This window comes from Chenopodium quinoa, unplaced genomic scaffold (genome assembly GCF_001683475.1).
Source record: "Chenopodium quinoa cultivar QQ74 unplaced genomic scaffold, ASM168347v1, whole genome shotgun sequence".
Classification (NCBI taxonomy): domain Eukaryota; kingdom Viridiplantae; phylum Streptophyta; class Magnoliopsida; order Caryophyllales; family Amaranthaceae; genus Chenopodium; species Chenopodium quinoa.
The window spans coordinates 852114-875830 of record NW_018744504.1 but is presented as its reverse complement, the minus strand read 5'-3'; the positions used below and the strand labels follow the sequence as shown (position 1 = coordinate 875830).

At 38.9% G+C, this 23717-nt stretch overlaps 1 protein-coding gene across 1 annotated transcript; it reads right to left on the bottom strand.

Annotated features, from left to right (window-relative positions):
* Nucleotides 1-13102: 13102 nt before the first annotated feature.
* On the bottom strand, nt 13103-22236 carry LOC110698329 (FK506-binding protein 3-like). Its single transcript, XM_021875739.1, has 6 exons — nt 21971-22236; nt 14775-15156; nt 14050-14217; nt 13488-13842; nt 13284-13381; nt 13103-13183 (listed from the first exon to the last, which is right to left on the bottom strand). The coding sequence occupies exons 1-6, from the start codon at nt 22234-22236 to the stop codon at nt 13103-13105; spliced, it is 1350 nt and encodes a 449-aa protein (XP_021731431.1).
* Between the last annotated feature and the right edge of the window lie 1481 nt (nt 22237-23717).

The window sequence follows — 23717 nt, the reverse complement described above, 5'->3', positions numbered from 1 at the left end:
ACTTCTCTTGGAGATTCTTGATAAACATCCTCACATATTCTTTTTCGGAGGGCACCTCAATCATCTTAGCGGAAGTTTACCTCTACTTATTAAAGAAAGAAGTAAAGCCTTCATTCTCTTTTTGTCTTAGCATCTCCAGTTGTCTATAATCGGTTTCAACTTGAATATTGCACTACTACCTATCAATTAAAGCGTTTACTATCGATTCCCAGGTAGAGGTTTTCTCTTTGTCAAGGGAGAAGAACCATTGTTAGCAAACGGTTTCAAGAGATAGTGGGAACAGAGAGGGGAAAACCTTCTTATCGATACCCTTAATGTTCATTATAGTTTTGAAAGCTCTTAGATGGAAGTAAGGGTTATCTATTGCCTTGAATTTAAGGATGTCAGTGGCGTTGAACTTATGCGGAAGAAGTTCCTTGTCCAGCGAGACCCCTTGTGAACTCATGCCATGAAATTTATAGTCACTAGATAGCTTGCTCAAGCTTTATTGCATGAGGTTCATTTGTTGTTGCTTCACAGGGTCATCAATTTTGAGGGTTAAAGCCTTTAACACCTCAGTCACGTCATTCAATTGATTCCTAAGTTCATTGACCTCTTCTTGACTTGCCATTATCTTTTTAGCCTTCCTCTTTTGATGAATTGGTTTATCAAAAAGTGAGACTTGAATAAAGAGGTTGTCCTTGATTAATCGCCCTTCTCTCCTCGACCAAGTACTGTGGAAAAGGTATTTGGGGATATTCATTGTTAATTATTTGACTCAAACTTTATTCAACATGCAAGGGGTGAAAGAAGTGAAGAAATATTGGAATAGAATGTGAAGAAAAATGATGTAGATGGAGGGATATGAAGAATTAGGAATAGAATGTACCCCCAACTTAAATGACGGAAAAAACCGACTCATGCATGAACCTAAAACATGGTCATGGTGATACATACTCGAAATGTGTGCTAAGACTAGTGAGTGTAGGTGATATGTTAAGACTCGTGTCATGACCATGTAGCTAGACTATGTGACTAGACTCAATTAATTACTCGACAAGGTGTTATTGACAGCGAAATTTAATCGACTTAATTAGCAAACTGGTTAATTAGACACTAGGTGATGACTCGATCAATAATCCAAACTGTCGGCAAAACGACAGGACTGGCGTTGCAGTGTGTAGTGTAGCACCAGACAACAAAGCTTTCGCCAGGCGCCACACTCCACAGAGTGGCGCTACAGTCTAGAATTTGGTGCCAATGCTGGAGCTTCAATCCGAGACTGTTTTCGGTGTTATTAATCAACAGGGGTATGCCTAAAGTCGTACTAGGTCAATTCTGATTAAAATATTACTTTATTTACTCAAATTAATTAATCAATTAGTTAATTAGGCAAAGTTCTTTAAGTCATTAATTTATTAAATCTCAACACAAGTCAAACAAATGGTCAAGAAATCATAGTATATGCACAACAAATAATGCACAATTAGTCAAGTAGGCACAATATGATGCAATGAGTTTGCAACCTAACCATGGCTCTAGTTCTCTAAAGTTTGGGATGCACCATGCGGAAGCCTAACCGTGAAGGGTTGGCGCGAGTGGATGGGACACCGCGAGTTTTAGAAAAACTCGCTTCCATGGTTTGGTGAGTTCAAAATTCTCGGATGTACCCTTTGTTGCTCAGAGCGTTCAATCAGGTAGATGGAGCATGAATTCCCAGAGGGTTATGTCCATATGTAGAAGACATATAGGTTTCAGAAAAGTGAGAAAAACTCAATCAGGAAGTAGGATCGAGCAAACAAAGCGAAAAACTGGTCGAAATTAGAATGCATATTTCTGGCTCAGTATTGGAAGAATTTGGCGCCAGCAAACAGAGGTTGGCGCCAGTATTTAGCTGTAGCGCCTGGCGACAGAGCTGTCGTCTAGCGCTACAGTTAATTGTCTGGCGCCAGCTTCTATTCGCTGACGCTAATTCCTACATGCCTCAGCAGCTTTCTGTGCTCAATAAAATTTTCCAGTTTCGCGCAGTGTTATTTTGGTCCTAGTTGTGAAAGATATTTCTCAAATTTCCTACGTGTAAAAATCCTATGTTTTAACTCATTACGGATGGTCTTTCCAATGAGATCTTTTTTATGCATATGACAATAATGTTAATTAAAATTACGCACATGAAATACTTAGAACTTTTCGAGTCTCATCCACTCATTCTAAATTATTGCCGAAACAAATTAAGGAATTAAAATAGAAATCCTCCCCAGTGGAGTCGCCAAAAACTGTAGGGAATATTTCAAGCATTAATCCCCTAGCTTGAACCCCACTGTGATCATACACTAAAGTACGGTGGCGTCCAAAGGGAAAGAAGATAGAGCAAAAGAGTCGCCAACAAGTTTTTTAAGGAACTTGTAAACCGTTCACGAGGTGAAGGTTACACCCCTTAACGATCCGAGAGATCGTGAACTCCATAAGGTCTTGAACCAAATAGGGTTCGGGGATGAAGGTAAAAATCCAACCTAAAAGAGATTGAACCTGCCCTAATAATAGGCCTCTACTTTATTCAGATCGTATTCATGTGCGCTTTCTGACTAACATACAATCAATAGGATTACCCTAAACCTGTTTATCTATGTTGGTTGAATATTAATGCACAAATAAACTATTATTGGCGATCACTTGAATTATAATCAAATTAACCCTAAACAAGATTATTAATTATCTTATTAAGCGTGATTATAAGTACCAATTTCCTTTAAACTTGCATAAAAGGCGTGATCAAGCAATAACAATAAATATAATATCAAGCAACATAATAACAATCATAAATAATTATAATTATAATAATAATAATAATAATAACAATAATAATAATAACAATAATAATAATAACAATAATAATAACAATAATAATAATAATAACAATAATAATAATAATAATAATAATAATAATAATAATAATAATAATAATAATAATAATAATAATAATAATAACCCTAGTGATATCGCTGCCCCCAAACTCATGAAAAAGTTGGCAGATATATATTTCATGAAGGTCACTGCATCCGCGGATTCCACTTTCTCCTTAACTCCGCGTCAGGTAGCCTTATGGAAGTCCCAACAGGGGGATCACTCTTCGGCCTGGTTGCGGACGGTCCCGATATCGGGTTTGGGTCAGACTATGAATGGTAAGACTTACCGTAGTGTTCTTTGTTACCGGTTAGGTGTTCCTTTGTTCTCCGTTTCAACACTGTGTTCTGCTTACTCTAGGGTTTTTGACGGGGATATTTATGGGGATCATGCAGTGTCTTGTGCTGGGATGGTGGGTATTAAACATCGGCACAATGTTGTTCGTGACACCCTTGTTGATATTTGTATTCGGTCTGGAATCTCTCCTCGAAAGGAGGTTAACATTGGGTTGATTGGAGGAAACGACGGGGCTCTACGACCTGCAGATGTGCTGCTTTATTCCTGGGATAGAGGCGTTGATGTATGTGTTGATTTGACGGGGTCTTCACCTTTGACACAATCGGGGTTGTCTGACTTCGTTCCTGGTCGTGTTGTGTCGGCGGCGGCGCAGCGGAAGCGGGACAAGTATGGGGCGCGTTCCAGGGCTATTGGCTATGGTTTTCTTCCTTTCTCCTTTTCTTCGTTGGGGGAATTAGAGAAGGATGCTATTGCGTTGCTGAAGCGGGTTCAGGCGTTCGCTAAGACTCAGGATATTGGTGCTCGTGCAGCTGCTCACATCTTCAGCAGGATCGGGTTCGCTATAGCTAGAATGGTGGGGGCCCAGATTGTATCTCGGCTCCCTACCAATTTCTTGTAAATTGATTGACTCTGTACGTTTTGTTTTTTATAATAATAATAATAATAATAATAATAATAATAATAATAATAATAATAATAATAATAATAATAATAATAATATCGGTTGGGTGTACCATTGTTCTCTATCTCGACGTTGTGCTCTGCTTGTTCAAGGGTTTTTGCCAGAGATATTTTCGGTGATCACGCAGTGTCTTGTGCTGGTATTGTGGGTATTAAACATCGGCATAATGTTGTTCGGGATACCCTTGTTGATGTTTGCTTTCGTTATGGGATTTCAGCGAGAAAAGAGGTTGACATTGGGTTGGCCGGAGGGAACGATGAGGCCCTCAGACCCGCAGATGTGTTACTTTATTCATGGGATCGTGGCCGCGATGTCTGTGTTGATTTGACAGGGTCTTCTCCTTTGGCACAGTCAGGGCTATCTGACTTCATTCCTGGGGGGGTTGTGGCTGATGCAGCTCATCGGAAGCGGGTTAAGTATGAAGCTCGATGTCAGGCGATTGGATATGGTTTCATTCCCTTTTCCTTTTCTTCGCTTGGGGAATTAGAGAAAGAGGCTATTGCGTTACTGAAGCGGATTCAAATGTTCTCGACGACGCAAGACATTGGGGCTCGTGTTGCAGCTCATATCTTCACTAGGGTAGGATTTGTAATAGCTAGAGGAGTGGGGGCCCAGATTGCATCTCGGCTTCCCACTAATTTATTGTAGGTTGTATGGCTTTTGTTTTTGAGATAATAATAATAATAGTAATAATAATAATAATAATAATAATAATAATAATAATAATAATAATAATAATAATAATAATAATAATAATAATAATAATAATAATAATAATAATAATAATAATAATAATAATAATAATAATAATAATAATAATAATAATAATAATAATAATGTTAAAGCATAATAATAGCAAGATCCTAGGCATGATACTAACAAGATTAATAACAAACCCTAGCATGTCACTAAACATCAAAGATCAAATATATAGCCCTAACATGATACTAACGTTAATAAATATTAGGAAGAAAATAAAAGGCATCATACTTTTAATCATACTTGATATTAGAGTTACCCTAGACATGGTACTAGGAATTTATTGTTGTCACCCTAAACATCAAATTAAGGAAAACATCCTAACATGATATTAGGAATCAAAATAACAATCTAAGCATGATTTCTATATCATAATATCAATTAAACCATTAAAGTACTTACTTGGATGCCTCGTATCTCTTTCTAATAACAAAATACACGCGTTCGTAACTTCAAGGAAAATAATAATTAAAAAAATTAAATTAAATTATTGAAATAAAGACTTGGGACCAAACCCTCAGAAATTAAAACCTTTCACATCTAGGGCGAAGGCAACTTCGAATATGGCTAGGTGTATCTAGATCTAATGAATGCGGAATTTTGTATGTAAAAGGCTAGTTTAGAAAATAAAGAGAGAGAGAGAGAGAAAGAGAATAATCAAGAAAATCTTGATGAGAGTTGGTGTATGATTAAGAATGAAAATTAGTGATTGTAGATGAATAAAAATTGGTTATAGAAAACGGAGTTTTTAGCACGTTATTTATAGAGAAAATTAGCCAAAAAGATAATATATCAAAACAGAGTTCTGCCGCAAATAAAATCTGATTAGCGCCAACGCTGGCTATTAGCGCCAGATGCCAATGCTAGCGCCAGGCGCCAATGCTAGCGTCAGGCGCCAAGCGTAGCGCCAGGCGCTACAGCTGGCGTTTGGGCGCTGATCTAGAAATTCACGCATTTTTCTTAAAATCAGATAAAAATTGCCGTACAGGAGGATAAAATCGTATTTTCCTCAAAAAAAACGTTCTTTGATTTTAATTAAAACTCTGAAAAGTCAACAAAAGTCAATTTATCAATTGTAATTGAATTAGGAATGAAAAGAACCTTCTAGAAGAATCTAGAAGACTAAAACCATTCCTAATTGCATTAGGAATGTTAAATCTATATTAGGCCCTCCCCTAGATCATTGGGCCGCATATAAGGCTCAAACCGGGCCCAGTTCAGTAAATTGGCCATAACTTCCTCAATATTCATCGGAATTGGGCTTATAATATATCGTTGGAAAGCTCTTGCCAAGCCCCATCCAACTATACTACTATTGGACCCATATTATGGACCAACCAAACTGGATTGACTGTTTTTCTTAAAATAAGTTTTCAAAAACAGAGAGAAGAGAAAAGAAAATAAAACTATCCGCAACACTAAACTTTCCACACTTTCACTTCATTCGATTATGATTAGACGTGAAAGGTACTCATCACTGGGTATGGGTTTGGGGAGATACAATACACCCCCATACCCCCAAAAGGTGCATCACCCCCATATCCATGGACTGAAGAGTAGTCCACATAAGTACCAAATGCGCCGGGGGTGGAATACCCTCCTTGGGGGTATTGGAACCAGTCGGGAACTAATGCCTCAGGAGGATAGCCCATCGGCGTGTATAGTCATCATACATGGGATATAGACCCCTCCCAAGGTTCCTCTCTATGTGACTTACCCGACCATCCAAGGTGCTTAACTTAGAATCTAGGTTTTGCATCATGCCCTCTACTCTCCCTTTCCCCATCTCTATACGGTCCAGTTGGCTTCTAAAAGCTGAAAAGTCATAGGGGGCATTGGGGTCGACGTTATAATCGACCGAGGAAGTGGGTATGCCATAGGTGAAGGGTGGGGGTGGTGGGTAGTGTGGTGAATGGTGTGGTGAACGATGTGGGGGGGGGGGATTGGTCTTGGGGTGATTGGTGGGGTTGTGGTGAAGGGTGAGGTGCTTGAACCTCGCCTTGACCGTTAATCTCAAATGTGTAAGAAGGCTTCCCCTTCTCAAATTTGGTCAAGGCGGGGTTGGGTAAGGTAAAGGCTTGGTCCCTCCTACCTATTGTCGGTGGACTATCCACCAAGTGTCACCTCCCACGGGTTGCACCCAGTTTAGACTCCCTAAATAAGCTAGGCCCATGAGGTTTGAGCCCGCTACTTTCCTATGCCCATCCGGGTTCCAACCTAGGTGTTTGATGGCAATATGGGTCACTAACCCCCCAAAATAAATAGGTTCCCTAAACCTACCCATTTCGGCCACATTGGCCGCCCTTTGAAAGTGATTGGCTATCCTATGGGGTATGTTCAATTTTTCAGCATTAGGGATTTCATAGGATTCCAATAGTTCTAACTCCTCCCTCCTCACGTTTGCTGGTTCATGCCTCCCAAAAATAGTGAGGCCGGAAAACCTTTGCCAAAACTTTGGGACGGGATGTTGAATCCACGTCCCTTTGGCGTGTTGGAGGTTAGCCAAACCCTCCCCAGTGAGTCTCTTATAGACCACGACAATGTGGTCTTGGGAGGGTTCAATAGGTTTATCCATTTTCAATTCAAACAACTTTCCAAAGTCTTTAAGAGTTAAACGCACATCGTTGTTCAATAATCGGAATTGCACATGAGCATTCATTTTAATAACATTAAAACTAGAGATAAATTCTAATGTTAAATAATCATATGTATCATGGCACATTTGGAAGAAACCACTCATGCCTATACCCTTAAACAATTTTTCCACATATTTATTAAGACCTAATCTAGATAGCGTAGGATGATGAACAAAGCGGGTTGAGATTAACTGTCTCTCGATGAGGTTTAGCATCCTTGCCCTTTGTTCCGCCGAGGTGATAACAACCTCCTCCCATCCCGGTACTTGAAGCTCCAGGTCGACCATTGGTTGTTGCCTCGAACTTTCGCCCCTTTTTGCCTAGAACATTTTGAAGCCATTTGTAGTTAGAAAAATGGGTATTTGAAGCTTTCTCTCTCTAAGGGTTAGGAGAAATTATAAGAGAAAGTGGGAGAAAGTGGGTGGAAAATGTAGAGGAAGGTGTGAGGATTGAGAATATGTAAAAATTTTGAGGTTTTGATGAGTGAATTTGAGGAGATCTTGGAAAGAAGGTGAGGTTGAAGGTTTGAAAATGGAGGTTTTAGAGAGAGAAAGTGTGAATGAGAAAGAAGAAGTAAGAAAGAAAAAGAAAAGAGAAATGGAGAAGGAGGTTTAAAGCCTCCGGATAAATAGGCGCGCCCGATCGGGCGAAGGTAGCTTCCTCTGAAATGCAAAGTGTGCTCCCGATCGGGCGCAAATACGAACCTGTAAATCGCCATTTGCTCGCCCGATCGGGCGAGCTTTGCCCGATATTTCTTTTTGTGGCACTCGATTTCTCCAAAATTCCGCCCAATCAGGCGGCCTTGCCCGGTCGGGCGAAATTTCCCTTGATTTCTTCCCTCACTTGCGCGCTCGATCGGGTGAAATTAAGCTTCGATAAAATCAATATTTTGCTCCCGATCAGGAATCCTTTCCCGATCGGGCGAAATAACTTCAATTCTGACCCTTAGGTGCGCGCCCAATCGGGCGAGCCTCGCCCGATCGGGCCCGTACCCAATCCTGGAGCTTCTCTTTCTTCGCCTTTTTCTCTTGAAACCTCCGTACTTTGTGATCTAAAACCTGTACACAACACTCATGAAAGGTAAAATTCACTCTCCTCACCTCTCTAAAAGAAATAAAAATAAGGAAAAATTTAGTCTAGAACGCAAGAAATACAGGTTGCCTCCCGCAAAGCGCTGGTTTATCTAGGTCCCGCACGACCTTCTTACCAAGTACAAAAACTAGGACCCTTGGCCTAATGCTCGATCGGGCGGTTTCTCACCCGGTCTAGCGGTGTTTTGGTTGCGACGCGGCTTCCTAACATGCCCTGTGGGACGCCAATTTACCTTATCTGGTGGATCCTCCTTGACTTGGATTGGGAGGTCTTCAATGCTACGCACTAAAGATCCTTCTTTTATCGAGGGTTGCTTCAAATTGTTATTGCAATTAACACTTGCAACTCGATTTGGCAGAACACTTACCATAGGCTCAAATTGCACAACTTGCTTGATTGATTCCACCTTTTCGTCCTCAAAACCAAGACCAACAGTGTAGAGTGCTCTTTCTATTGCATCAACTTCCTTCTTCCATTTGTCTATCTCATCTGAAAGGGATGCAACACAAGATACCGCCTCCAAGGGGTCTTTTTCAAGAGCTTATGGCTTGTTAGAATAATTATGAACCACATTAACACTATAGCACTTCTCCTTTGTCATGGGGCTTTTAGGGGTATTATTAAGATTATAAACAATTTTATCATCCCTTACTGATAGTGTTAAATTACCACTTCTCACATCTATGACTGCTCCTGCAGTGTTAAGGAATGGTTTACCCAAAATAATTGGGATTTTCATATCCTCAGCCATATCAAGAACAACAAAATCAACAGGTATATAAAATTTAACTACTCTAACGGGGACATCCTCTAAAACACTTAAGGGGTATTTGAAAGAACGGTCGGCCATTTGTAGAGTAATATTAGTAGATTTAAATTTACCCATATTCAACTTGGAACATACAGATAATGGCATGACACTAACTAGCATCCAAATCACACAATGCATTATCAATCATTAGTTTGCCTATATGACAAGGGATAGAAAAACTACCCGGATATTTTAATTTAGGTGGAGATTCATTTTGAAGTACGACACTACACTCTGCAGGTGAAAGCTATTGTCTCTACCTCACTAATAGACCTTTTTCTTGTCAATATTTCTTTCATAAATTTTGCATATGAAGGAATTTGTGTGATTAATTCAGTGAAGGGAACTGTTACCTTCAAATCTTTTACCATCTCTAGGAACTTACCAGATTGCTTATCCAAGTTTGTTTTCAACTGACGATTGAAGAATGGAAGTTTGATAATTGGCTTTGGAGCATTGTTGCTCTTATCTGGAGTAGCCACCTTCTCTGGAGTCGTACCCTGCAATGTAGATCTAGATATATTAGTACTATGCTTTAGCCCTACAAGGCTATTAGCTACATTGTCAGGTTTAACGGAATTAAGATTAGCATTATTTATTAAAACAGGTTCATCAACTTTGGGCATACGGGGCCCTTCATAGTTTGAACCACTCCTTAGAGTAATTGCATAGGCTTGATCCATAGGCCTGGTCGGCTGTGCCGGCAGAGCTCCCTGCTGGCGGGCTTGAAGAGTAGCGGAAAGTTGCGCAATTTGATTATCTACAATTTTATTATGCGCTAGAATTGAATCAATTTGCGCATCTCTGCTCTCCATGTGCTTCTTCATATTAACCAACAACGCTCTAATTTCCACCAAAGAAGGGTCCAAAGATGAGGAGGGTTGTTGTGGTTGGTTCTTCTTACCAGCATTGGGATGGTAATATTTCTGTTGTTGTTGTTGTGGCGCCTGTGGTTCTTGTGGTGGTGGATTTTGAACATTAGTACTCCGGTAGGAAAGGTACGGGTGATTCCGATACCCAGGATTGTAGGTGTTAGAGTATGGGTTATTCTGCCTATAAGCTTGAATCTTATTTTAGATTCTGCAACTAGTGGGAGATTTATGAATCTTAATGTTGATGATGCAGGTCAGCTAGTGGGAGATTTATGAATCTAGCGGTAGGAAAGAGAATGCCCCCACCATTGTAAAAGGCTTGGATTAACTGCCATTGTGCTAAATTATGGTGGGGGCATTCTCTTGGTAGGTCCTTGAACCTCTCCCAAGCCTCATATAAAGATTCATCGGCTTCTTGGGCAAAGTTTTGAATCGCACTCCGTAGTACGGCTGTTCTCTCTGCAGGATAATACTTGTTATGAAAATTCAGAACAAGAGTTTCCCATTCAGTTATACCAAGTGCTTTTCTATTTAAGCCATTAAACCACAATTTAGCTTTTCCAGTTAAAGAGAAAGGAAAGAGAATCTCCCTGGTTTGGTCTTGTGTGACCCCGGCTTGCCTGATGGTATTGCAATATTGACAATAGTCGGAAATGTGAAGATTCGGGTCTTCACCCTTGGCTCCACTAAATTACTTCCTCTCAATCATCATTATAAATTGAGGTTTAATTTCAAATTTTACCCCATTAAGAGCCGGAGTAGGGGTGAGATGTGGAAAATCTGTAAGCTTTGGTTGTGAGTAATCACTAAGCTTCTTTGGAGCCGTCATCTCTGATTATGTATCTGATGATACCTCTGAATCGCTAGAACCAGTTGGAGGATCGCGGTGATTATTATTATCACTACAGTCCTCCAGAATTTGCTTGTAGAAATTCTTCTGTCTATGAAAGGATCGTTCGATCTCAGGATCGAATGGGATATACCCTGATCTGGAACACCTGGGCATAAACAAAAAAAAAACTAAAAGAAAATATTAGATTTGCCTCAGAGAACGTTGACAAAAAGAAATAACCTAGACTACAAAAATAATCAGAAATAAAAATAAAACCGTTTCCCCGGCAAAGGCGCCAAATTTTGACAGGGTAAAGCCGTATCCCCAAATCAAAAGTAATTCCTAAATCCTCTAACTAATGTAGATAGGGAAGTAGGGTCGAATCCACAGAGAAACGAGTCTTTCTATTCCTAATTAACTAAAGTAATCTAAATTATAAAGTAACCAATATATAAATTTGAATGTGAAACTAAACTACGAGGGTTAAGAATAAGGAGAAAATAATATATAAAAGGATCTAGGGCATAGGTTCACCAATAAATAATATTCCAGGGTAGAATATAATAATCATTCATCAATGCATATATTAATCAGATTGTAAAGGGCTTTCGCTACGTATTATAATCACACAATTAATTTACCGGTATTAAATCTCATCTTTCGAATCTCTACTTAACCATTTATAAATTAACACGCCTATTGAAACTAGACCTAAACATCAATTCTCATTTGTCGAATCTCGAATCAATATTGTCAAACTCATGCATAAAAGATCAAGCCTAATCTAGTCACAGAGCATTAAATCAATCAATAGGAAATTAATCTAGCATTGACAATCAACAACAATAAATTACCCCTTCATATTATTTATGGATCCCCACAAACCCTAGAAATAAAACTACTCACACATAATAAAAACTAAACTAATCAAAGCAAATAAACAAGACATGATCAAAGGAATAAAGTAAATAATTGAGATTAAGAGAAGAGAAATAGTTACCAAATAAATCTGGAGTTAAGAATAGATTAAGAACAAAGGTATAAGAGAGAGAAACTAATCTAAAAGCTAAGTCGAGAGAGAGAATCTAAGAGAGAAGTAATTAAGAGAGTAAAGAAGAGAGTAAAAAGATACTAAAATCGTTTTACGGAGAAGTATTTATACTCCGTACGAATCCTAAACTAAAACAAACTTAAACGACGAAATTAAACCCTAATAATTACACGCGCCCGATTGGGCGAGGCACCGCCAGATCGGGCCCGCCTTTTTCTATGCCCCTTGCTTGCCACGCCGTGCCTGATCGAGCTTACGCTCACCCGATCGGGCGCGCTACTTCCTTGAGGCTGCTACTGCGTGCATCTGCCTGATCGGGGTAAGCTTTCCTGATCGGGCCTGACTTCTTCTTCGAGGCTTGGATTTCGATTGGGCTCGATTCCTCGGCCCAATCCGGATTTCCTCATCGGGTCTTGATTAGTTTATCCAATAGCCCCGGTATCACTTACCGAGCCCTTAATCACCGGCTCACACCGATCCTGGGCTTCAAGAATGGTCGTGTCCCTCTAGCTTCCGTAGTCAATCCATGAAAACCCGAGAAAATGCTCCAAAAGTGCAATTTCCTGTAAAACTCAACTAAAACTACGAAAACACTAGAAAACACAAATTAGTAATAAAAGCGACCCTCAAGAGCTAAAAACACTACTAATTATGAGCACGGGACGGGGGTAACACACTATATAAATTGGACATATCAGCAGCCAAGGCAGGCGGTTGCCGGGGCTACTTCAGCCACTGTAGCCGCTCCCGGGGTTGCGTGATTCCAATGGCGGACAGCCCCGGCAGCGGCTGCCGAGTCCGGAGCTGCCCGGGAAGCGGCTCCCGAGGTCTGAGTTTCCCGGGCAGCCGCTCCGGATGCCGGAGCAGCGCAAGGAGCACCAGCCGAGGCCGCCGCTGCCTCGGCATCGGAGATGGGGGCCGGGGAGTCGTGCTTTTTTGGAGGTTTTATTTTTAGAGTGCCTAACGGTTATTTAACACTTACAAAAATTGAGAAATAAATAATTTACCTCCTTATTAATCAACTTGACCTATGCACGTGGACAATCAACGAAGCTGCCTATAGCTAGCCAAAGCTTTGTTATCTCAACCTCCTCTATCGGTACGGGTAGTGGGATGTCTTCAAACCCCGCAACCACTAAATTGATCCCAACCGAGTAATGATGTGGCCCTGCCGTAGCACCCGTCGTCGGTTAGGCACTACCATACGCCACCCAACTCAATGCCGTACTATTTGCATGCCCCGGGGCTAGAAGTGCACACCGGGTGTCTTCCTACACAAGTGTATATATAAAAAGAAGATATTTAAATAGGACTTTTACAACAACATAGATAATATAGCAAAATTCATTAAGGTAGAGGGTTACAAATCACCTGTAACTCTGGATATTCATGCGGTGTTGGATTATCAAGCTCCCTCGAGTCTGCATGTGTAGGAGTAGGAACTTGCAACAGTACATCAATCATTGCACCTCAAATATCAATTAACTCAGTATTTTAAAACTTTTAATAACCCAATTGATTTTACCTCAGGTGGCACATCTTCACCACGTATCTCATCTCCTCCATGTCTATCACCTTCTCCTTGTCCTTTTGGTTGAGAACATGAGTCAACTAGGGTACTAGTGAGGAACGACAAAGTCGGTAAGTTCATCTTCTTTTCCCAAGCATTGAATTCACCAACTAACTCGTTGTGTACTTGTTCCGTAATTGATGCCACCTTGGCATCCAACTCCCCCGGTGAGTTAACACTGGCTTGAGATCTACCCGATTTTGTGTATTCTTGACCCATCACCTTTTTCCATCCAAGCAATGACCCTCCCGAACCTACTACTCGTCCTGGATGGTATGGCCTTCCCAAAGCCATGGCGAAAGGGTCATTCTCCACACTTGGTTCAAATTTGCCCTCCACCAGCTCTTGAGTGTGCTCAAGCTATAACATAAGGGAAAATGAGGTTAGTTAAACAATTAATGGTTTGTATAGTGATTTAAATGCAAAAGTGACTTAAAATTCAACAGTTCATAGGTAACTTACAAGCTTATCTGCCAGTTTTTTGGCTTCCGGACCCTTGATGACCCATTTTCCGGTTTCCTTATCAAACGTATGGAGAGAACAAAAGAAATCACCGGAACGACTCACCAATGTAGTGATCGTGGAACTAGAGGGTTCCTTCGATGCCACTAGAAGCACTTTAGGGTATAAACTCGAACTGACCCACTCAGGTCTCTTTTCACCAAAAGTCTTAGGACCCATACGATGGACGTATTCCTTCATTTCTGCATTCTTTTTATTTTGCACTTGAAGTTCCTACAAAAATAAAAATGTTAGTATCGTTGCTACAAAAAGAGTCAAGCTATTATTCAATTGAGATCAGATTTACACAAACTTACAATGGCTTTCTTTTGAGTCTTCATTCTAACGAACTCTTCCCAATCATCTTTTGACACGGTCGGCCATATTTGCCACGGGAGAAGGTCATCCTTATCAGCTTTCTTCTTCTTCTTATAGATCCACCCATTAGTTAAGTTGGTCTTAAATCCTCTGAATTATTCCGCTAATAAAGATTCAAACACCCTTCTCTTCTCGGGATCATTAGGAATAGAAAAGAGCCTCTACAAGCATAAATTAAAACCGATTATTAGTTTCTATTTAGTAACAACCATAAGGTTAAGGTATCTTAAATTGTCTTAATGTGCCAAAAACACACTTACCCTTGTATCATCATAAAATGTTTGAATAAAACCCGGAGGTACTTGACGCATTACAAGTGTAATGGGGATTTTCCGCGCACACATTTCAACTTTATTAGCATATTGTCGACGCCATTTGGGCCCGGGTTGGCCGTTGTTGTCTTACTCCAAGACCATGGGACCGTCCAGTTTCTTAAAGATTCTCGTCGGACCCCTTCTTTTTCTTTGAGCTGGTGCCTTTTCCCCCCCTCCACCACCTGTGTTGTTTTGATCTTGTCCTTGGCCATGAGTTTCAGGAGTCGGGTTCTCACCAACAATCTCACGTGCTGTATTTTCAATAAGCGGTGCACGTTCAGCTGAAATTTCAAATTCTTCAAGCCTACGCTCAAACTTATCTTGAGCCTGATCCTCTGGCTCACCCAAGTCATCCTCCTTATTCACATCATAAGGTTCATCATCGTCCTCGTCCTCATCCTCGTACTCGTCCTCATACTCATCATCGTCAATGTCCTCTACACAATGAGGGTCATGATCGTCCGCCATGAGATATAAGCACCTGTCAAAGCAATCATAAAACAATATTAGTGTATAGTAAAGTATATGCATGATAGTTCATACACAAAATAAAGGAGTTGGGTTAAGTAGAAGCTATTTAAGCCATTTTCACCTACTTATGGTCCCATAACCTTGTATATGCATGATAATGAGTACACTTAGGCAATTTCAAACTACAAACATGTTAAATATAATGAATATAGGTTGTTAGAATGAATAAATGTTAATTCATATACAAAACAAAGGAGTTGGGTTAAGTAGAAGCTATTTAAGCCATTTTCACCTACTTATGGTCTTATAACCTTGTATATGCATGATAATGAGTACACTTAGGCAATTTCAAACTACAAATATGTTAAATATAATGAATATAGGTTGTTAGAATGAATAAATGTTAGTTCATACACAACACAAAAGAATTGGGTTAAGTAGAAGCTATTTAAGCCATTTTCACCTACTTATGGTCCTATAACCTTGTATATGCATGATAATGAGTACACTTAGGCAATTTCAAACTACAAATATGTTAAATATAATGAATATAGGTTGTTAGAATGAATAAATGTTAGTTCATACACAAAACAAAAGAATTGGGTTAAGTAGAAGCTATTTAAGCCATTTTCACCTACTTATGGTCCTATAACCTTGTATATGCATGATAATGAGTAACTTAGGCAATTTCAAACTACAAATATGTTATTTTATGGTCATTTTTGCCTACTTATGCTCCTATATACATGATAACTAAACTATATTTGCAATGAAACCATTACTAACTTTTAATCAAACTACCTTAATCTGAAAATCCTTCGTTGTGGTCTGATCGCATATAACCTGCTTCGTTGTCTATGTCATTTAGTACAACAGGTCTAAGAACAGTGAAAGGTGCTAAATCATCAAACGCATTATATTCTTCCTCATCCTCAACATCTCTAATGCCTAGGATTCTTCTTTTGCCAGCTAGCACTATAGACCATTTTGAATCCATTGGGTCAGTTACGTAGAACACTTTCTTAGCTTGATATGCAAGGATAAATGGTTCCTCACTATCATTCAAGTGGCCATGATCTACAAGAGTAAATTCCTCATATTTGACGTTATGCCTAATATTACCAACCCACTTACACTTGAAAAGAGCAACCGTGAAGTCACAATAATCAAGCTCCCATATTTTTTGAATTCGACCATAGTATGACAACTCTGAATCGACAGGTAATTTATCCTTAGAACTTGCAAACTCCCTTGACGATGCCACAAGAGTTACACCACTGTTTTGGGTGGAGGAAGATTTCAAATCACGACCCTTGGTCCAAAAAGTGTACCCATTGATGTCATATCCCTCAAATGAACGGACATCATCCCTAGGATAGTACGCAAGCCACCGTACTGTATCGGTCACATTAGTAACATCCAATCCACTCATTACTCGATCACGAAACCAATTAACAAACCTCTTATTATGCAACTGCATAAGTTCCCTTTCACCTTTGGATGGAAATTCGTCACGCAAACTAGCCATGTGCTCGTCTAAATATGGGCGCACATCTAAAACATGGTGCAACACATAAAGGTGTGCTTGTAAGAACTGATCTCGGTCTGGTGACATTTGTTTTGACCCAATTGTGTCATGACCATCAAGTCTACCTTCATGTAAAGAAGTAGGAATACCAATAGGTTGAGAAAGGTCTATGTAGTCCACCACAAAGTTACCTATCTCCTTACCCACGGTCCCTTTCATCATACTTCTTTCAGGGTGAGCCCAGCTCCGTACTTTATCTTGTAATGTACCCATGTGTCTTTCAAAAGGGTAGCACCACCTCATGAACATTGGACTTCACAACTTAATCTCACGCACCAAATGAAGAACCAGATGAACCATTATGTCAAAAAATGAGGGTGGGAAATACATCTCAAATTTGCACAAAGTCACAACCACATCTGCTTGCAAAGCATCTAGTGTACAAGGATCAAGAACTTTGCTATAAATTGTATTGAAAAACAAATAAAGGCTTGTAATCGCTTCCCTCACGTGTTTTGTTAGAATACCACGGATTGCAATCGGTAGGAATACTTGCATCATAATGTGACAATCATGGGATTTCAAACTTGTCAGCTTCAATTCTCCATTTAAGGTTACAAATCTTTTCATGTTAGATGAGTACCCTGATGGAACCTTAATTCCATACAGACATGCACAAAACATACGTTTCTCTACCCTTAACAATGTATAGCAAGTCGGGGGTAAATAATTCTTTTCATCCTTCTCTTTACCCTCAACTTTCTTCTTTGACGCATCTTTGGCCTTTCCCTTTCCCTTTCCCTTGCTCTTCTCCTTCCCTTTTTTCGAAACATTTTCATCTTCTATTCTCGGCTCCTTCCCCTTTCTAACCTTTTCTTGAGGCCACAATTCTGGACGAATCCCCATCTCTTTCAAATCTAACCGTGCACCCTTTCCATCCTTTGTTTTGCCTGGGATATTCATAAGCGTTCCCAAAAGAGAATCACACACATTCTTCTCTATATGCATCACATCAAGACAATGCCTAATGTCATGTTCTCTCCAGTACGGAAGCTTCCAAAAGATTGATTCTTTCTTAAACAGAGCAGCTGAGACCACAATTTTTTCTGATTTTCCAAACACCGTTCGTATCCCTTTCACCCGAGCACTAATTTCAGCACCAGTCAATGGTCTAGGCGCAGTATCCTCTTCCACGATTCCATCGAAAGCCTTTTTCTGCCTACGGTATGGGTGATCACGCCTAAGGAACCTTCGAGTCCATAGATAGAAATCTTTGTAAGAATGAGTCAGGTATATGCTTGATGTGTCATCAATACATATGGGGCATGATTTTTTTCCTTTGACCTTTTAACCACACAAGTTTCCATATGCAGGGAAGTCATTCATGGTCCACATAAGGGCTGTACGCAATGTGAACATCTCGTTCTGATGAGCATCGAAAACGGAAACCCCTTCGTCCCACATCTTTCTCAAGTCGTCAATAAGCGGCGCAAGGTAAACATCTATGTTGTTTCCATGTTGCTTAGGACCAGTTATTAGCAATGAAAGCATTACATACTTACGTTTCATGCACAGCCAAGGAGGAAAATTATAAATCACTAAAAGTACCGGCCATGTGCTGTGTTGGGTACTAAGAGTGCCAAATGGATTCATCCCATCCGTGCACAACCTAAGCCTTAAATTTCTGACTTCATCACCAAATTCCTCAAACTTCAAATCAATGTTCTACCACTGTGGAGAGTCAGCTGGATGCTTCAGCATTCTGTTTTTCTTTCTTCCCTCTGCATGCCACCTCAAGTTTTTAGCGTCTTTTGGTATTGAGAACAGACGCTTAAACCTTGGAATAATGGGAAGATACCACAACACCTTAGCAGGAGGTCCCTCCGTGCCAGGATTGCAACTCATGCGCTTGTATCGCGACCGCTTGCATCGTGGACACTCTTGTAGTTGTTCAAACTCATTTCGATGAAGAATACAGTCATTAGGACATGCATGTATCTTCTTATACTCCAAACCAAAGGGACACATGAGCTTCTTTGCGTAATAGTAAGACTTAGGAATTTCATTCCCATCAGGCAACATATCACTTAATGCGGTCAACAAAGAAGTAAAACTGATGTCCATCCATCCATGCTTCGACTTAATGTTGAAAAGTGTTAGCATGGCCGAGAGTTTGGAGTATTTTTTACACCCGGGATACAAAGGCTTTTTGGAAGCCTCCGATAATAACTCAAACACTCCACCTTCAACACTATGCAACATCTCATCCACTTGTTCATCCTCGACCTCATCCGCCTGGTCATCATCAGCTCCATCCTCACCATTATCAACATTATAGTCATCATTCTCGTATTCCTCGTCCACATGAATCTCATTGCTTCTAACACGCACATCATTCCGATCAAGATCCCCACTGTACTCTCCACTTTCTCCGTGCCAAATCCACACATGGTATAAATTCCTAAACCCACGACATAATACATGATCTCTAATGATTTCAACACTATCGACCACATTCACATTATTACAATCAACACAAGGACAATAAAGGCCTTTGCCACCCAGTTTGCGTTGATAAGCTAAAGCCCTCTCGCAAAACTCTTGAACCCCATTCCAAAATTCCAATGTATCGCGTCTACCATACATCCAACCACGATCCTTCTCCATTTAGTAAATTGTCTCTAAACATATATAGCAACATATAATGAATAATGTGTGATTGCTACATATTTTATGTAAATCAAATTCAAGTACAAAACGTGAATATACCATTCATATAGTGAAAAAATGCATGTTTCCAAAGGGTCCTTATCACTCCAACCTAACCCATCCTTGAATGTCTACTATCACTAGTGAATGTATGTCAACTTTCCAATTTTAAGGAAAATCCGGCAGCATTTCCCCCTAGTTCTCCAAGTACACGATGTAGATAATTAATTACCCACATATGTACCCAGAGAACGTAGTGAGGAAATGGTAAGCCAATATGTTCCTTAAAATCGAAAAGAAAACATACATTCACCACCTAAGTGAGAGTACACATTCAAGAACAGACCCAACCAGGGACTATTCAAGACTTTCTCCTAATGAGAAAGCCTTGAACGGGTATCTAGGCATATAATGATGCAAGTATTCTATATATTGTTGTATTTATTTGCAATTAAACAATACACAAGTTGCAATTTCGTGAATAAACTTTTATTAAATGGATAAATAGAAAGAAATATAGCTAAGTAAAGTTGATAAGTCATACCAATATAGCAACTACCCACTTGAGCTCAATATGTAGTCCACAAGCTAAACTCGTGCTTCAATTCACAAATCTATTAAAAAAAACAATAAACAAAAATTAGGTTAAATATTAGGTATGTACTATATCTTTCTCATAACATGTCAATTCACTAATTTATTTATAAGCTAAAACACATCATTCATCGAACTAACAATTGCTAAACTAACAAGGTTACTAATCTCTAATTTTTTCAAAATTACCCATCAAAACAACTTAAAAGTAACCATTCATGCACCCATTCCAAAATTCATCTACTTTAGAAACAAGCAAGGTTACTAATCTCAAATTTATTCAAATATACCCATCAAAACAACTTAATATTAACCATTTAAACATTCCAAAATTCAACTAATTTAATAACAAAGTTCACTAATCTCTAACTTATTCAAAATAATCCATCAAAACAACTTCAAATTAACCATTAAAAGTAACATACCAAATTTCACCTATTTAATTACCAAGGTTCATATATATTCTATAATTATTTCAAAATTATCCACCAAAACACATTAAATTAACCATTAAAACATAATAAAATCAAACTAATTGAGTAACAAGGTTACTAATCTCTAATATTTTCACAATTTCCCAATTATATTCAAACCTAAAATTGAGAAAAATTATATTCAAACCTAAATTTTTTAATTTACTAACAATGGTTCAAAATGCAAAACAAATTAATATATATAAGTATATAATTGGAAAATAATGTAAAAAAACAAATAAATTAAAAGGAAACCTTGAACGGAAAGAGACAAGGAGGGTAGCAGATGGAGGAGGAGACTCAGGGCAGGGCACGACGAATGGAGGAGGAACCTCAGGCCGGTGGCGCGGCTCGGTGGTGGAGGATCCTCAGGGGGGTGGCGCGGCTCGGTGGTGGAGCAACCCCAGGGCGGTGGATGTTTTTTTCGAACTATGTAGGTAAAGGAACTATATGTAGGGCAGCAGCTTAATTTGAAAGAGAAAGAAAGGGAAAACAGAGAGAGGAAGGATTGAAGGTGGTTTTCGACACCTCTGGTGGCCGCCGGTGAAGGTGACGGCTGTGGTGGAGGGAGAGAGAGGAAGGATTGAAGGCCGTTGTTCGCTCAGCTCTAATGAAACAGTGAGGAAGGAATGAAAGAGAAAGAGAGGAAGGAGAAGAAAATCCGCGTTTTTTTTTTTTGAATTTGGCTCCGGTTAAATTGGCACCGGTTCAAACCGGTGCCCTTTTAATTTTGGGCACCGGTTCAGGCCAAACTAGTGCCTTTTCTCTTGTTCTAAAATCCCGCCCATTTCTAGACCGGTTTTGGCCACCGGTTTGGCCTGAACCGGTGCCATATGGGGGCTGCCTATTGCTATTTTTCTACTAGTGTTCCTCCCAAGTTTTTTCAGTTTCAATTTCATTAGGATTTACCTTTATAGGTGTAATTTTCTTCTTAGGACCTCCTCCTTGATCGTATTTCTGAGCATCAACTATTTGTTTCTTAAAAGATGAGTCTATAGTGTTTACCAACTTATAAACCACCTTCCATCTTAGTTGTATAGGTCGTGTTCCTTTATGCATTTTCACTCCTTCTGTTAATAACTTAATAGCTAAAAACTTTGACGCAAAGGAATCCTCCAAGCTCACATAATATCTAGGTTCACATATATAGCTTACCGTTCCTTGACTTAAGTTACATGTGATACCACTAATTATTTGATCATAAAACTCTTTATGTCTAATATCACAAATAAAACTCAAGCATTTAACATCCTTGCCAAAATCTTGCATAGGATTTATGTATACTTGTACTGCACCAATACAAATATAGCTATAATTTCCTTTTTCTTTATGTTTTTTAATACTTTTCCAGTTTATGATATTAATTTCGGTTGCCTTTTGTTCACAATCTTCGATTACTATGCTTCCTTCCATTTCTTCACATACATATTTAGTTCTAGTTTTAAAGAAAGAAGTTTTAAATATTAAAATTTCAGCTTTCTTTGTTTACTTGATGTAGGTCGTTATCTTCAAACGAATACTCAGCTCTTTTTAGTTGACCTATTGTCATTTTGCTTTTATCTTCCTCATTGTCATCTGATTCTGAATTTTCTAATTCTTCTCCTTCCATAATGTTATTTATTTCTTCATAATTTTCATCTTCAAACTCATCACTAACTTCAGGTTCTTCATTATACTCATTTTCCTCTTCTATGATTTCTACTATTCCTTTATTATTACTAAAAGCCAATTCTAAAGCCTCGTCTTCTGGTATTTCTATGTAATCCCAACTTCCTAAGGCTTCCATTAGTTTATGATTAGCTTTCTTACATTCATTAGCATAATGTCCTAGTTCTCCACAAGACCAACACTTGCATGTTTTCTTTTTCTCAGGACAATATGTTGCCTTTCTGAAAAACCTATTTGGTTTTCTATATTTATGTTTATAATACTTCTTCTTATAGGTTTCTCCTCTTGATCAGTCAAATTTATTTTTCTTATAGTTCCTTCTTTTATTATAGTTTTTTCTTTTACATCCATAGTTATTTGGGGAATCCCAACAAGTGAGAAATTGTCTCTTCATTTGTTGAGTTCCTGAAACCTCTCTACACTTCTTTTCAATCCACTTTCTAAGGAAAGCAATTATGTTACCTAGGGCATACCTAGCTAAAAATCTCTCTCTCTATTCTTGATATTTTTCACTAATTTCTTCATTAAGAGGACTCGGTAATTTGTCATAGATCATTCCAAGATTTGTTTCATTTTCACAAATTTTATAATAATATGTTTCAAATTCCATAATGTAATCATCAACATATTTCATATTACAGATGGACAAATTACTTAACTTTCTTTGATATTCCATTTGTTTCTCATTAGGGTCGGCTCTAGGACCAATGAACTCTAACGCAATAATTGACATAATTGCCTAAACATTCTAGTAGGTGATTCACTAGCTCTTAATGCAGTTTTTACTTCTTCATCCATTCCATCGTACCAGTCTTCTACACAGCCGTAGAGACTATGTTCAATATAATTCAAGAAATTTTCTAAAGTCCATTCAGTATTTAAATTAAGTATTGTAGACACCCATTGGTGTCTCCCTAAACCAAACCCAGTGATGAGTACCTTTCGCGTCGAATCATAATCGAATGAGGTGAAAGTGTGGAAAGTATAATGTTGTGGATTTTTTTATTTGTTTTCTTTCTCTCTGTTTTGAAAACCTATTTTAAGAAAACATCCAATCCAGTTTGTTTTGGTCCATATCAAGGGTAAAATAATAGTGTAGTTGGATGGGGCTTGAAAAGAGCTTTCCAACGATATATTATAAGCACAATTCCGATGAATTATGAGGAAGTTATGGCAAAATTACTAAACTGGGCTCGGTTTGATTTTTATGTGCGGCCGAATGATCTAGAGGGGGGCCTAATATGGATTTATCATTCCTAATGCAATTAGAATTGATTTTAGTCTTCTAGATTATTCTAGAAGGTTTTTTTCATTCCTAATATAATTAGCATCGATAAATTGACTTTGGTTGACTTTTTGGAGTGTTAATCAGAATAAAAGAAGTGTTTTTAAGGAAAATACGATTTTGCCCTTCTATACGGATAAATTTTATCAAAATTAAGAAAATGCGTAAAAACGGCTATTAGCGCCTGACGCCAGTTATTAGCGCCTGGCGCTACGGATTGGCGCCTGGCGCTAATGTTCAGCGTCTGGCGCCAATAGTGTTTTACTCTCGTCGAAACTCTGATTTGTTTTTCTATTCATTCGGATGATTTTCTC